At 38.2% G+C, this 16499-nt stretch overlaps 3 protein-coding genes across 3 annotated transcripts in view; 2 read left to right on the top strand and 1 right to left on the bottom strand.

The window, feature by feature from the left end:
* LOC123244240 (histone H2B type 2-E-like) overlaps window positions 1–16499 on the top strand; it is a 262719-nt gene that overhangs the window by 91736 nt on the left and 154484 nt on the right. The window lies entirely within an intron of this gene.
* Window positions 1–16499, top strand: part of LOC123244239 (histone H3-like centromeric protein cid) — a 160826-nt gene that overhangs the window by 77034 nt on the left and 67293 nt on the right. The window lies entirely within an intron of this gene.
* Window positions 6210–16231, bottom strand: LOC123244657. The gene is made up of 4 exons (XM_044673181.1): window positions 15904–16231; window positions 15588–15668; window positions 6665–6723; window positions 6210–6601 (listed from the first exon to the last, which is right to left on the bottom strand). Exons 1-4 carry the CDS (start codon window positions 16208–16210, stop codon window positions 6266–6268), a joined length of 783 nt encoding a protein of 260 aa, XP_044529116.1. The 5' UTR covers window positions 16211–16231; the 3' UTR covers window positions 6210–6265.

Below are 16499 nucleotides of genomic sequence, written 5' to 3'. Positions count from 1 at the left end.
AATTGACTTGCATTGATAACAATTTCTAAAGATGAAGCAATTAAATCAAAATCTATTCTGACTCTGATTCTCACTAATAATGAGAAATTAGTTGCTGAAGTAGAAATTAAGAGAACGCTTAGAAAAGTGACTGATCTCTACTAGAATTCTTGATATCAACAGAGCTTGCTATAAATTCTAGACTTGAAGAGAACAGAATTGGAAGAATTTTTTTAAATAGATAGGATCCCATCGATTTTAATTTTAATTTTCCCAGGAAAGTTAGTTTTGGAAGAATGGGATATCCTCCAGAATCACGTTCTAAAGACAAAAAAGAGAAAAAATGTAGTGTGGAAAGAAGTCTGAATTTTGAGTCAGAAGACCTGGGTTCTAATCCCAGTAAATTCTGCCACTTCTATCTCTCTAACTTTGGACAAATTCCTCTACCACTCTGGGCCTTAAATTCCTCAACTGTAAAATGAGGGAGTCAGACTAGATGACCTTAGAGAACCCTTCTAGTTCTACCTCTATGATCCTATAAAGCAAGATGAAAGAAAAATGGAATTTGTCTGAGGTGCCCGTTGTGAAAAAGTCAGGGAACTTAAGATTAATTAACACAAATATATATATATATATATATAATAATGCAGAAGATGGAAGCAAATCCAAGTAAAAGAGAATAGCATATTTTATCAGGAATATAAATGCTTAGAATAAGCAGAGACTGGAAAAGACAACTGAGGACAACAAAAGGGAGATGGATTTTTCTGTTGTTTCACTTTATTTGGTTTTCCCTGGTTTGTTTGTTTGTTCCTGTACTGGGAGATAAGGGAAGATCAAGGAAGAGATGAGATATTATTTTGTGTGGCTTAAATAATAATATAAACTGCCAGCCAGGAGAAGATAAACCTGCTCATCTCTAATTTTGAGATCATTTTTCTCTGTCAAGGAGAAGGACTTCTAAAAATTTTACAGAACCAAAATGGCTAAGTAGATGGTAATATTCAAGATAAATCAATCAATACATATTTATTAAGTGCCTATTGTACACTATGTATTTTTTTTCTAGTATTCTAGAGTTTACAGAAATGAAAATAAAGGGATCCTTGTCCTCCAGGAGTGGTATTCTTTCCAGTGGGGAAACTAGATAAGCAAGGAGCAAATTTATAGTATAGGACAACTAGATGATGCAGCGGACAAAGTATTAGGTTTTGAGTCAGGAAGACTTGAATTCACCATAGGAAAGAGAGAGAGAGCACCTTGATATCCTGGATGGATTCAGGTCATCTAAATGAGATGAGCCAGATTTTGAAAGAACTGATAGATATGGTTGGAATATTTGAAAAATCATGGGAAACAAATGAAATGCCACAAAACTGAAGAATAGGAAGGGTTCTAATTTTAAAAAAAATGTGTATGTGTGTATGCATATGTGTGTTAAGAACAACTTCTGACAACTGTAGACCAATGAGCTCACTTAAATTTCTAGGAAAATTCTATAATGGATCATTAAAGAGATCATTAAAGAAAGGAAATTCATCACCTCTAGAAAGGGAAGTGCTAATTACAAAGAGCCTGCATTGTTTCATCAAGGATAAAACATGCCAGACTAATTTCATTTCAGTCTTCAAATGGTTTCCTATTGAGAAGGGACAGATATGTCTTGGTAAAGTCTAACAACTGGCTATACAACACACTTCTCAGTTTAATCATTATTAGCATTTTCTCTTTCTCCAGTCTAAACAATAAGCAAAAATAATAAAAATAATAATAATAATAAACCAAGTCCTGATTTGTAATATTTGCAGACTACTGAGGTCTAAATGCTGACAATGAAAATTCGACAGCTGAATCTCTAACTAATAGGATGTGACTCCATCATACTCCTAAAGGGGAATTAGATTTGTTCTATTTGACTCCAGAAGAGAGAGATCCAAGAGCAATGGGTGAAAGCAGTAGAGAGAAACATTTAGGTTTGGTGTGAGAGATAACTTCATAGCAAATTAAGGCTGTCTCAAATTTTAAATGGGTTCCCTGTAGTGGTTATGGGGTATCCCATCTTTGAATGGAAGTGAGAAATGTGTGTGTCTGTATATATGTGTGTGTTTAGTATTTGCATATTTGTGAGGTATAAATGCTTATGCTGAAAATTTAACAATAGAGCCTCTCTAGCCAGCTGGAACTGGCTGTAGTAGAATTGAGAAGTGTGTGTTTGTATGAGTGTGTATATATACATATAAGTATATGCAAACATATTTATGTGTGTACACACATACAGACCTGTGTGTGTGTGTGTGTGTGTGTGTGTGTGTGTGTGTATGCCTCCCCCATATACTTCTGGTCTCAGGGTAAGAATTTTGTATTCAAATGCTGCTGGCTTCTTTTAAAAGGCACCCCAACTGAACAATCTCAGCACTCCCTTCCAAACAACTTTAAAATAACACCTCAAATCAAATTTTGGAGAAGCACAGCAAACAAAAGGTCAGAGTGAAACATTTTTCTGTCCTAAGAAAACTTGGGAAATAGGCAGAAGTTTGTAACAGTAGGGCAAAAACCTGTCTGGAGCCCATCCCACAACAGAGAGGAGCACCAGGGGTAAGTAACACTGAGGCTACTGAAAGGACCCTGGTAGCAATTCTAGGTCAAAGAAAAGTACAGACACTAGTGGCAGGAGACCAGCCTTTCTTGGAAAAAGACCAGAGTAGTGCAGATCAAGAGAGCAGTGACCACACCTCTCCCAGGATCACACCATCTTGGAAGCACCGAAAGCTTGAAGACCCCTAGAACTTGCTCTTAAAATAGCAGCACCCAAAAGTTTAAAAAGCTTAGGATAGTGCTTCCTTGACCCTAAGTGAGCAAAGCCCAATTTTAGCATAAATTCAGAGTCAAGAAATAGGATATAAAAACGAGCAAACAACAACCACAAAAAGAATTTGACTATAAAAAGCTACTATTCTGGCAGGGGAGACCAAGATATAAACTCAGAAGACAACAATATGAAAGCAGCTACAAAGCCTCAAAGAAAAATCCTAATTGGGCTCAAGTCTAAAAATAATTCTTGGAAGAAGTAAAGAGATAGTAATAGAGAAAAATTTGGGGAAAAAATGAATATGATGCATGAAAATTGTGAAAAGAGAATCAACAGCTTGGTAAAAGGAATACACACCACACACACACACACAGACACACATACAATACTGAAGAGAAATAACACCTTAAAAAAACAGCATAGCAGCTAAGTTATACAGTGGATGGAGCACCAAACCTGGAATTGGGAAGATCTAGGATAGAATCTGACCTTAAGACACTTCCTACCTGTGTAATCCTGAGAAGGTCACTTAACACTATTTGCCTAACTATTGTCCTTCTGTCTTAGAATTGTTACTAAAAAAAAAAGGCAAGGTTTAAAAAAAATGACTTGTCTAATGGCAAAAGAGGCACAAAAATTCACTGGGGGTGAGGGTGGGGGATAGGGGTGTATAAACTTGTAAAAAGCAGAATTGGCCAAAAGGAAAAAGAGTTACAAAATCTCACTGAAGAAAATAATTCCTTACAATTTAGAATTGCATAAGTGTTAGTTCATAATTCCACGAGATATTAAGAAATATTTTTTAAAAGTCAAAAGAATGAAAAATACAAGAAAATGTGAAATATCTAATTAGAAAAAACAGTCAATCTGGAGAGAAAATTGAAGAATTATCAGAGTACCTGAAAGTCATGATTAAAAAGAGAACCTAGAAATCATATTTCAAGAAATTATCAAGAAACATTGTCCTGATATCTTAGATCCAGAGAGTAAAATAGAAATTGAAAGAATCCACCAATTACCTTCTGAAAAAGATCATGAAAACTCCCAGGAATATTATACAAATTCCAGAGCTCCCAGTTTGAAGAGAAAATACTTCAAAGCAGTCATAAAGAAACAATTAAAATATTGTAGAGCCATCAGAATCACACAAGATTTAATGGCTTCCAAGTTAAAGAAACCGAGGGCTTGGAATAGGACCTTCAAGAAGGCAAAGAAGGTAGGATTATAGCAAAAAATAACCTTCCTAGGAAAACAATATAATCCTTCAGGAGGGAAATGAATATTTAATGAGATAGAGGATTTTCAAGTTTTCCTCTTGAAAAGACCAGACTTGGGGGTAGCTGGGTGGCTCAGTGGATTGAGAGTCTGGCCCAGAGATGGGAGGTCCTGGATTCAAATTTGGCCTCAGACACTTCCTAGCTGTGTGACCCTGGGCAAGTCACTTAACCCCCATTGCCTAGCCTTTAGCACTCTTCTGCCTTAGAACAATACATAGTAGTAATTCTAAGAGGAAAGGAAAGCGTTTAAAAAAAAAAAGGACCAGACTTGAAAAGAAAACTGACACTCAAACACAAGACTCAAGAGAAACACAAAAAAAGTAAGCATGACAGAGAAATCATAATGGTCTCAATAAACTGTTTACATTGTCATATGGGAGATGAAACGTAACTCCTAAGAACTTTATTATTATTAAGGTAGTTAAAAGGAGTTAACATAGAGTACAAGATTACATTTGAATGAGCTCCAAAAAGAATGAAGGGTTGAGAAAGAGGACTATATAGAGAAAAGGGGGAAAGGAAGAAGCAGAATAAAGACATTTTTCTCACATAAGAGGCAGGAAAGGAGGAGCTTCTACAGTGGAGAGGAAAATGAGGGGCAAGGGAAGCAAGCAATGCTTGAACCTCACTCTCATCAGAAGTGATTCTAAGAAAGAAAATATATACACACATACAAACTCAGTTGTATATAAAAATGTAAGTGAATATATACAATAGAGAATAGGAGGGGAAGGGAATCAAAGAAAGTGGAGGGATGATAAAAAGGACTGAATAAGGGAGGCAGTGATTAGAAACTAAATAGAATCTTGAGGAGGGACAGGATAAAAAGAGAAGAAACAAGAAAAAAAAATCAGATAGAAAGAAATACACAGAAATCATAAAGACTCTGGATTTTAAAGGCTCTTCACAACCTGGCCCTAGGCTTTTAGTACATTGCTACCCTCCAGGAATTCTATAGTCCAACTCATACTACTCTATGCTGTTCTTCCTAATAAGATTATTTCCTTTATCTTTGCAGGAGCCGTCTTTGATACCTGGAATGTTGCCCTTCCTAAACTCCATTTTATTTTTTTATTTTTTTTTATTTTTTTAAACCCTTGTACTTCGGTGTATTGTCTCATAGGTGGAAGATTGGTAAGGGTGGGCAATGGGGGTCAAGTGACCTGCCCAGGGTCACACAGCTGGGAAGTGGCCTAAACTATTTCTTAAAATTCCTTGGCTTCCTCTTTCAGGAAACCTTTCCTGGTCTCATTTCTTCCCAGACCACCAAACCTTCACCTGCAAGCTGCTAAAACTTTCCCTACTAAGGCTTCTTCCCACCTACTTTGCATTTACCTACACAAGTATGTTTTCTCAATTAAGAATGTAAACTCGAGTGCAGAGATTGTTTTTCTTTGCATCCCACTAAGTGTTGAGTACAATGCTTGGCAGCATAGTAAACTCTTAATTAATGATTGTAAATTAATTGAAAATTATGCTTTCCACCTTCTTTCAGTTAAATCAATTCCTGACATCTGAATGCCAAAACAGAAATTTTAAGAACTGCAGAAGTCGATTCAGAATGTATCGTATCTCAGACTCGTACCGCATGACTTAAGTTCTTGTTCCCAATACCCAATATCCCCAGGGAAAGGATCTATAACGTTTTCTAATGGTTAAAAGTGACTTTCCAAAATGTCGCGTCTCATTTTTCTTCTACAGGTGTGCCTCAAAAATGTCCAGTACTTCATAGAAAGAGGATAATAGAATGCCGAATTTCAAAACGGATCGGATTAGATACCTCTTTTCTGATTGGGCAAAGTATTCCCGTATTGCTTGGTAGTACCCTCCGATTGGCTTAGGCTTTCTCCTAACCTCGCGGTATCTCAGGCAGTTTTACCCAAGACTGCCTCCCCTCCCCCAAGCCGACCTACAACAGGACTCCATTTTGTGAGAATGTGAACGTAGAAAATCTAATGTGCTTTTGTCTTGCTAGACACCCGAATGGAGGACGCGCGGCGTAAACAAACGTGTTAAAAATTTTTCGATATCCGAGTTAAAACAACCTTTCGCTTTCAAATGGATTGGTCGAAAACTAACCAGTAACAAAGAAAGTAGTCAAAAGCGGGAAATTAGGTTAGAGCTCCTTCATTAGACAATGGAGGGGGCCCTGAAAAGGGCCTTTTGGTTTTTCTTGGCGGACTTGCAAAATGTAGCTGGTTTAGCCGCCGAATCCGTAGAGGGTTCTGCCCTGGCGTTTGAGCGCGTAGACAACATCCATGGCGGTGACTGTCTTCCGCTTGGCGTGCTCCGTGTAGGTGACGGCGTCCCGGATCACGTTCTCCAGGAAAACCTTCAGCACACCGCGGGTCTCCTCGTAGATGAGCCCCGAGATACGCTTGACACCGCCACGCCGAGCCAAGCGGCGGATGGCAGGCTTGGTGATGCCCTGGATGTTATCCCGGAGGACCTTTCTGTGCCGCTTGGCACCCCCTTTGCCTAATCCCTTCCCTCCCTTGCCACGACCAGACATGGTTAACGACTGAAAGCAACACTGCTAACAGAAAACCAGAATGACTGGGACGTCCGCGCTGGCGCTTTATATAGCCGACTAGCCGACCTGTTTGGGAACTGAAAGCGCGCGGGCGGGGTCGGGGCTTTGGGGTTGTTCTCCGCCCACTAGGTTCAAGAATACAAGTTATTTTAAAATGCAGTTAAAATAATAAATTCCTCTCTATTTGGAAAAAAATTAGCGTTTCTGATTATTTTACTCAGAAAAGGGAAATTTAGATTTTTTTTCAGGAAAAATTCTCAGGAAGATTCTTTAAAGCAAGAGAAAAATGAGAGCTGTCTTCTATACCCTGCCTGAGGAGTTCAGGACAAAAGAGAGAGGAGCTAAGAACTGCTTTATTTGATTTAAACTTCACATACTACTTAGAATCATAGAGCTAGACCTGGAAAGGACCCTACAGACCATTTAGTCCAGGAGTTCCTTCGTTTGTGTCAGAGTTCCCTTTCCTTTGGCAGAATGGTGAAGTCCATGAACCTCTTCTTAAAAGGTTTTTAAATATTTAAAATAAAATGTGTAGGATTACAAAGGAAACCAATTGAAATAGTTACCAACATTTTTTAAAGTTCAATATTAAGAACTCTTCATCTAGTTCTACATTATTCTTATTTTACAAATGAGGAAAGTGGGGCCTGGGGAAGTAAACAACTTGCCCAGCACGCAGGTTAATGGCATAAACTATATTTTGGACCTGTTTTGCTTTCTCTTGTGCCAACCTGCTTCCCTAAAACTGAGCCCATTAACCTACAGCATTTATTTAACCATATACTGTCAGCCTCAGCCTACTCACACAAAGCCTTCCTAGTGTGGTAGGAATAATGTGAAAGGAAAAAAAAAATCCATGCTTGCCAGTGTTTATTGAAATGTGACGTTTTAGGGCTGAAAGGGACAAGAAAAGCGACCTAGTGCAACCCTCTCATTTTAAGGATGAAGGAATTAAGGCCTTTCGATTTTCTCCAAGCCATATAGCTGGTGAGTGATGTTAGGAATTAGAATTCATGTCTTTCAGATTCCCAACAGCTCTCTGAATGATTATTAGATTACTTCCTTATTACAAAATTCCTCCATAAAGTCATCCTCTAACAACAGTGCATAAAAAGGAAAGGCTTTAACTTGCTCAGAGTTTGAGTGGTATACAGAAAAGCAAGATTTGAACTCCTGTTTTTTTGTTTGTTTGTTTTTTTTGTTACTTGGGAACCAATCTAAAAATGGAGAGATTCTATAATTTATTGAGTCCATAATATTTATAGAATTCTTTTTTTAAAGTAGGCAAAGCATCTTACAAATATCTCATTTTACCTTCATAGCATCTATGGGGAGCAGGTGTTAGTTATTATCCTTTTCCAGAGACAACTGAGATAGGCAGATTAAAGGACATTGAGAGGGTCTCAGGTCAGTTTTGAATTCAAGTTTTCCTGACTCAAGGTCTAGGGTTCTATCCACTGTACTTACTACCTTAAAGAAGATACAGCTCAAGAAAGATAAAACTTGGAAGAGTGAAGGAGGTGATACATTATAACAGCAAGCTAGTTTCAATTCCTGTTGTATAGCTATCGTGTTGATCTATTAGAGGAGTATCAATATTAATAGCTAGCACTTTTTGATAGTACTTTAAGTTTTGCAGAACGATTTAAATGTTATTTCTTTTGGTCAGCATTGTGAGGTAAAGGTTGTTATTACGTCCATTTTACAGATGAAGAAACTGAAGCTCAAAAAGTTATTTACCAATGATTGCACAGCTAATAAATGTCAGAGGTAGGAAACAAGTCAGATTCTCTAAGTTACTCCAAAGTGATTTCATTATATCACCCTCTCTGAGCAAAGTCAAGAAAGCACAGCATATCTCTCTTTGGAAACATAGTTCATTAGTTGGCTAAGGTATAGATTAATTAGTATAAAATAATATGAAATTCCCCAAAGAGTATAATATCATAGACCTTAGATGGGACTTCTGAGGTTATCTAGTCCAACTGTGTCAATAGATATAGAAACTGAGATCTCACAAGCAGCATGAGAAGCAAGATTGGAATCTGAATTTATCTGATCCAAAAGCCAAAGATAGGAATTCAGAAGGGCAGGTTTTTCTATTGTACTATGCAAAAGATTGCAAAAGACTTGACAAGTGTCTGTTGTTTTGTTAAGGCAAGACTTGTCAGTGGTGTGTTATTGGAAATTTTGTACTTTTAAAACTACATTGCCCAGGAGCCCACCGACTTCCTTTTGTTACATGCTGACATATACAGGAGATAAATTGGGTGGTCTTTTTGGGCCAGCTCTCTTTCCTTCCTATGGCAGCTTGCAGCTAGGAACGCATTGGTTTTATTCTCTTTTCCTTTTATCCCCAAATTATTGTAATTTAAAAGTTGATTATGTTTATAAGATCCAATCGGAGAGACTAGTCTTCCAAGGATCTCAGGGGGGTGGAATGTGTAATTGGTTTAAATCTTGTGCCTTTGAACTACATTTCCCTGGAGCCCATTGACTTCCTGTAGTTACATGCTGACTATAGAGGGAATAAATTGGGTGGTCTTCCCTGGCTAGCACTCTTTCCTTCCTATGGTGTTTTGCAGCTGGGAATGCGGGCTGTTTGAACAGGTAGATTAGCATGGGCACATGGTTTTATTTTGTTACCTTTTTATTCCTTTACTCCTAGTGACTACTAATAAATCTTTAAAAATATAATATTTGAAGTTATTATATATTAATTTTAATTTTTACAGTGGACAATAGCTGTTACTTGAATATTTTTAATAAAAGGTATGACATGATTAGATCTATGTGCAATAAATATCCTGTTGAAGTTAATTTGCTGGGCAGGATGACAGTGAGAATGACAGTAGAAAGATGTTAGTAAACTTAATGTAGCAGAAGGAACTCTACACTTGAAGTCAGAGCACCTCAATGGGTATGCTGCCCTTCCTACTATTTTGTGACCTTGGGGCAGGGCTAAGATGCCATGTTACAGACCTGGCATTTGGGCAGCCTTTTCCCCCAAAGTTCCTGCTAATTATCTCTTCCTTTCCCCATTTTGATTATATGCTGACCAACCTTATCTTTTTACCTCGGCAGGAAGGAACATAGAGACCTTGTTCTATTCCCATTTTCAGTTCAACTCCCTCAGTTCTTCATGGTCTCTCCAGTTCTCCTTTCTTCTTCCTTAGTGGCCCTGGATGAGCAGGGAATTATTAAATACAACCCTTCTGATAATATGGAAGACCACCAAGCCTTACTATCTCACTGCTAACATGCTATCTAAATCTCTATGTGACCCACCAATGTACCCTGAGGACCTTCTGGCTCTTCAACTGAATCCTCTTCTATATATTGAATATGAGTTTGTTGGTAGCAGAGAGCCAGCTCAATATTCAGCTTGAATTACTAGCACTCGGAACAGTGCTACCCCTCATAATGAACACTTAATATACATTTTCTGTTTTCCCAAACCATTTAAGTCGTCTACACCAATCTCTTCCTTTTGTAGAGATAGGGATGGGCTTATACAAATATTCCTGTTCCAAGGGTGACCCTTTAAATAGTTAAGCTAAGGGCCAATGAAGACCTATCTTCTGGACCTGAACTAGGCTTCTTAGGTCATCAGTTAAAACCGGGGGTGGGGGTGTCATATGGTTCAACCCTTTCATTTCTATCAACCTGTGGCCCACATAATGATATGCCTAACCAAGGGAACACAGTGGCAGAGCTGATATTTGGACACGGGGCCCTCCTCCACCAAATCCATCTTGCTTTTCATTGCACTGTAGCAGAAGCAAAGCTTTCAGAGGGCATAAGATTTGCAACTGTATTGTGATTAGATCTTAGTAACTAATTAGATAAGTGAAGTCAGAGAGAAGGAGGGGATATAAATGAAAGGACTAGTGAATGGTGTGCAAAAGGCATCTATAATGAAGGTAGGAAGAGGAGCAAGTTTAGAGAGAGTTATTTAAATATCTTCCTAATTGATCTCCTTACTAGCAATCTCTCCTCTCTCTAACCCATTTCCCACCAAGTTGCCCACGGAATCCCCCATAGCACAGAGAAGCCTGCTTATATGCTCAAGATCTTTGGTGATTTTAAGGGAAATAGAACCTCCTCAGCCAGACATCTGAAGCTTTCCACAGTCTAAATCTAATCTATCTTCCCAGACATTAAACAATATTTCCTTTCCATTCTCTGTATTCCCACCAACCTTGCCTACTTGCTGGGCCTAAACTCTGCAACCTCTTTAGAACTTTGTGGTTGTTGACTACTCTGTGCTGAGTTTAGAATCTTTAGCTTCCTTCAGGGTTTACCATCTCCTAGGTGTCCCTTCGCACCCTTAGTTGTTACTGTTGTCTCTCTCCTTAAATTATCTTACATTTAATTTGCTGTGAAAATGTTGCATGTCCAAGCAGAATGAAAGCTCCTTCAAGGACAAACATTATTGTTCATTTTGTTTTATAGGATCTACTTAGCATGGTTTCTTGAATATAAGGCAGGGAAGAATAGTTCACAGTGACAACATTTGGAGATACTGGAATTGTGCCTATGGTCATTCACGGGGCTATGTAAGTTTGTGGTATTATTATTAATAATAATGGCAGGAACTGTATCTTATCTATTTATCTTAGTGCTGTAGGCCTCAAATAAACACATTTTCACTTAACAATAATATACATTATATACACATATATATAACCTTAAGGTTTACAAAGTACTTTTTTTGTTTTTTGTTTTTATTTTTTAAACATTTATTAATATTCATTTTTAACATGGTTACATGATTCATGCTCCTACTTTCCCCTTCACCCCCCTCCCCCCCCATCCCCCCACCCATGGCCGATGCCCATTTCCACTGGTTTTAACATGTGCCATTGATCAAGACCTATTTCCAAATTGTTGATAGTTGCATTGATGTGGTAGTTTCAAGTCTACATCCCCAATCATGTCCACATCAACCCATGTGTTCAAGCAGTTGTTTTTCTTCTGTTTCCACTCCTGTAGTTCTTCCTCTGAATGTGGATAGCATTCTTTCCCTTAAATCCCTCAGAATTGTCCTGGGTCATTGCATTGCTGCTGGTACAGAAGTGCATCACATTCAATTTTACCACAGTGTATCAGTCAGTCTCTGTGTACAATGTTCTTCTGGCTCTGCTCCTTTCGCTCTACAAAGCACTTTTTTTTAATAAAAATTGTTTTAGGTAGTAGTTCCAGTCTCATTTTCCTAGTTTTACAGTTAAAAAAACTGGGGCTCAGATTAGCTAAGTAAATTGTCCAGGGAAACACACCTAGCTGATAGCAAAGCATGTAAATGCCAGTTTCCCATTATACTCTGCTGCCTATGGATCACTATGAATAAATGAATGAACGAATGATAAATGAATGAATGAATGAATGATAAAAGTATAGTTTCCTACTTAAGAGGGAATCTTTTCTAGGTCTGTTACATTTTAATACTGCCTTGGGAAATCTAAGTGACTTGCTGACCACCTCAGATTAGGTGACTGAAGCTAGCCTAAATTCTGGTTGGCCCTTCTTTAATAAAAACAATATTTTAAAAGTATGGTTCTTCATTCTTTTAAAATTTTAAAGACAGAATTTCCCCACTATGGGGCATGTGACCCTGTTAGGGGATGTAAAGCAATGGTAAAAAATAATTGGACAACATGACCAATAGGGAAACAAATTTGCATGACCATACAAGTATAACCTATATCAAACTGCTTATTGTCTCAGAGGGAGGAGGAGGGAGGGGAGGGAGAGAATTTGGAACTCAAAATTTTAGAAAGAAATGTTAAATTTTGTTTTTATATGTAACTGGAAAAACAAAATGTGTAAAATATTTTCAAGTATATCTATTTCAATATATTTAAAAATATTTCAACATAAATATACCTATTTTTTTTTACAGCAAACAGAAAGCCAAATTCTAAGTCAACAGAAGTGAAACTAACATAGTGAATTTGCTCCAAATGATGGTGAATGTAGAATGGAATTTAATATGATCTGCCGAAATAAGGTCAAATTTGAAGACTGGGCTTTGTATGTTGGGGGCAGCCACCCAGCTGCCAATCATTTTCCTAAAATGAACCCTTGCCCATGTTACTTCCCTAATCCATGAACTGCAGTGGCTTTCTTTTGCCTCCAGAACCAAATATAAAATTCTCTGACTTTTTAATGTACTTTACAGTCTAGCTACTTCTATATTTCCATTCTTCTTACAATTTATCACCTTCCATGTATTCTTGATACAATGACACTGGCCTGGCTTCCTTGCTGTTTCTTGTATAGAACACTCTTTCTGACTATTTTTTTTACTGGTTGTCTCCCTGCCCTTCTGGCCTTAGTGGATTTCTTAAAACACTCAACTTAAAATGTTTAAACTTAAAGGCTCAAATCTCCTTTGCCATCTTTCCTCCTCCCTTCCACTGCTAATGCTTTCCCTTTGATATTATCTTCCATTTACACTTTATATATCTTGCATATACTTAGTTTTTTGCATGTTGTCTCTCCAAGTAAAACAGTAGTCCCTTAAGAGCAGAGACTATGTATTTTTGCCTTTTTCTATATCACAATATAGTGTGCTAGTGTTTAGCACAATATTTGGCATACAGTAGAGCTATTGGTGACCCCAGTTCCAAGAAGCACAACTTGTATTCAGTTCATTGGATGATAACATGGGCTTCCAAATCATCCACTTATATGTAGAAAGTGTCCTGGCTTCTAAGGGCTAGTGATTTTTCCTTGCTTCAGAGGAATTCTAGGACAGTGACTGGTGGGGTATCTGTTATCTCCATTCCCAAATCTACTTTTTGGAATCTTTGAGCATTATAATTGATTGAGGAAAGAAGAGAAAATGTAGAGGAAGAAAGTGTGGCTCACTCCATCACTGGCCTTGAAACATTATCATTTACTGTAAAAATAGAAAATTTAGAGACATTTCTTATCTGAATTGTTCCAAAGCTGAGGGTACTAAATAGTAACAAAGAAAATAGATGCCATTAAATTTGTTCATTGTTTGAAACTGTAAATTCTTTCAAATGATCCTCTAAAGTGTAAGCCTATTCTCTATATGGGAACAATAAACAGGTTTACTCACATTCTGCTTTACATATCAGGATAGCTTGCATCAGCAAGGTGCAGAGGATAAAAAAAAAATGCCTTTAGAAGAAGAAGCAAACCATGGGATATGACTAGAGTGGGAGAGGTAGGAGATTGCAAGTGTTATGGTTATGGAAACCTTGAACTCAGAAATAGCAACAAATCCTGACAGTCTTGACAATGAGATCACCAGTCTGATTTCAGAGGTTGCCACAAATCACCATAAGGCAGAGGTCACTGAATGCTATTTTGCTTTTTTTTTTTTTTTTTAACATTATATGATGGGGTGGGACAGGGGACTGTGCCCCCCACCACTATGTTAAGAAGATAAATCAAGCAGGAAAGAAATTAGTCATTAGGCTTTGAATGTCACTCCTATGTTTAAGAAGCTTCAGTGGTCCCTTATCGCCTCTTAGATAAAATACAAACTCCATTGTTTGGAATTTAAAACCCTTCATAGTCTAGAATAGATCCAGACTTCCTTTCCAGGGGGGTCTATACATTACTTCCCACTCAGTCACTCTACATTTTATCAGATCAAGTGGAGATAATATTTATAAAAAGTGCTTAGCACAAGTGCCTGGCACATTGTAGGCACTATATAAATGCTTATTCCCTTTCTCCTTTCCCTGTCAAACTGAACTACTTGTTCTTTTCCTTGTATTCTTTGGGCATCCAAGTCTAGCACTCTCACCCTCTCCACCAGGCTGTATTTCCAATATAGGTGTCACAGGCTCTATACATCTGGAAGTATTTCTCTCCTCACCTTCACCTCTCTAGACTTCTAATTCTCTTCAGAGGTCAGTTCTCCAAGAGATCTTTTGAGATATTACTTTGCATTTATTTTGTTATCTAGCCTGTATTTACTTTTTTTGGCGAATGTCTAGCAAGGGACATTATGGAACAATGGGAAGTCTATTGGCTTTGGAATTAGATCTTCATTCAAAACTCAGATCTTCCAAATGATACCTTCTTTACCTTGGACAAGTCAATTCACTTTCTTGGCCCTCAGCTTCCTAATCTCTAAAATAAGAATAGATGACCTCTTCAGATTCCTTCCAAGTCTACATCTATGATATGATTTTTTTTTTCAGTAAACTGGAAACTCCTTGAACTTAGTCCTTGAATTCTTGAACAGAGTAAACTTTTAAGAAATGCTCATGAATTGATTCCAGTTCTTATATCCCCACAGTTCAACAAACCAGGAGTCTGAGCTTCACAATATATTGAAATCTTTATAAAAGGGAGAATCCTGAAAAACAAACTGACCAGAGGATGAAAAATTTCAAGGACCCACTAAGGGTAGTAGTTTTCTATTCGTTAGTATTTTACTTAATCATAAACATAGCACTCTTACTATGCATTGTGTTCATCTAGACTAGAGATCCAAAAGAAATGTAAAGCATGGTTCTTTCCCAGTCAAAATTCTAATTTAGGGAGGGAGGGGAGGAACCCATTAAAGTTATTTTATCTAAAGGCCACTTCCTTAAAGAACTTTATTATCCTTGTAATGGGAGGATTCTTCCAGGGATTATATTCCTGAAAAACATGTCCCTACTAATCCAGATACCCCTTAACGTTAATATCTAAAAATTATCGAGTCCAAGTACTACTTGAGACACACAGGTTGTCTCCACAAGGAATATCTACAAAGAATCAAGCAGTTGGGGAAATTTTTAATTAAGTAATTTGAGGGCAAGTTTCCTATACAAAATAAACTCATCTTCCCCCTGGGGTAGTTATTTTCAAGACATTTCTACCTGCGTCACCTTAGACTGTTAAAGCCTACAGTATAGGATGGAGAACGAGGATTGAGAATTTGGTAAGTTCTGAATTTGGTTGGTGGTCTACTGCTATGAAATAAAGAGGCTGAAACCTAATCCGATTGGTTTGCCACCTTTCCCGCCGGGGATCCCAATCACGTGTTCTTCGCTGATACAATACTTCACTAAAAACCAGGTGAACCGCTTATTGGGATCTACGTTTAAAGACTGAATATAGGAATGTGACTTTATAATCCTGAAACTTAAAATTTAATATTTTGAATTCCAAATTAAACTATTTAACTGTTGAAAAGTTAAAAAAAGTAATTCAAGTCAAATTTTTAGTTCCTCTGAACAGGACTAGTTACAGCTTTTTTAAATGAAATGTTAAGGGGGCCCTGAAAAGGGCCGTTTTTCTTGTGGGATTAGTAAAAGATTTTTCCATTTAGCCTCCGAATCCGTAGAGGGTTCTGCCCTGGCGCTTGAGGGCGTAGACAACATCCATGGCGGTGACTGTCTTCCTCTTGGCGTGCTCCGTGTAGGTGACGGCGTCCCGGATCACGTTCTCCAGGAAAACCTTCAGCACGCCGCGGGTCTCCTCGTAAATGAGCCCCGAGATACGCTTGACGCCACCGCGCCGAGCCAAGCGGCGGATGGCAGGCTTGGTGATGCCCTGGATGTTGTCCCGAAGCACCTTCCTGTGCCGCTTGGCACCCCCCTTGCCTAAACCTTTTCCTCCCTTGCCGCGACCAGACATGATTAATCGAGATAACTCAGCTGCGAAAAGCTAACTGCTGTTTCGAGTCCGCTGCACTCCCTTATATATCCAGTTAACCGACCTGTTTGGGAACTGAAAGCGCGCGGGCGGGAACGAAGTTTTCTGAGTCCTCTTTCTCCGCCCCTTTTGGCGCTGACATAATTGGTGGCAAATCCTGTTCCAGAAAGCTAAGCTTCTTACGTTGTCTCCGCCAAGCCGCCCATTCCATCTTTAAGAACGCCTTTTCCTCCCATTCCTTTTTCTTTTGGACTTAGGCAAGGCGTTTTCA

The sequence above is a fragment of the Gracilinanus agilis genome, chromosome 4 (genome assembly GCF_016433145.1).
Source record: "Gracilinanus agilis isolate LMUSP501 chromosome 4, AgileGrace, whole genome shotgun sequence".
NCBI classification, from domain to species: Eukaryota; Metazoa; Chordata; class Mammalia; order Didelphimorphia; family Didelphidae; genus Gracilinanus; species Gracilinanus agilis.
This window is presented reverse-complemented; position numbering and strand designations above follow the sequence as displayed.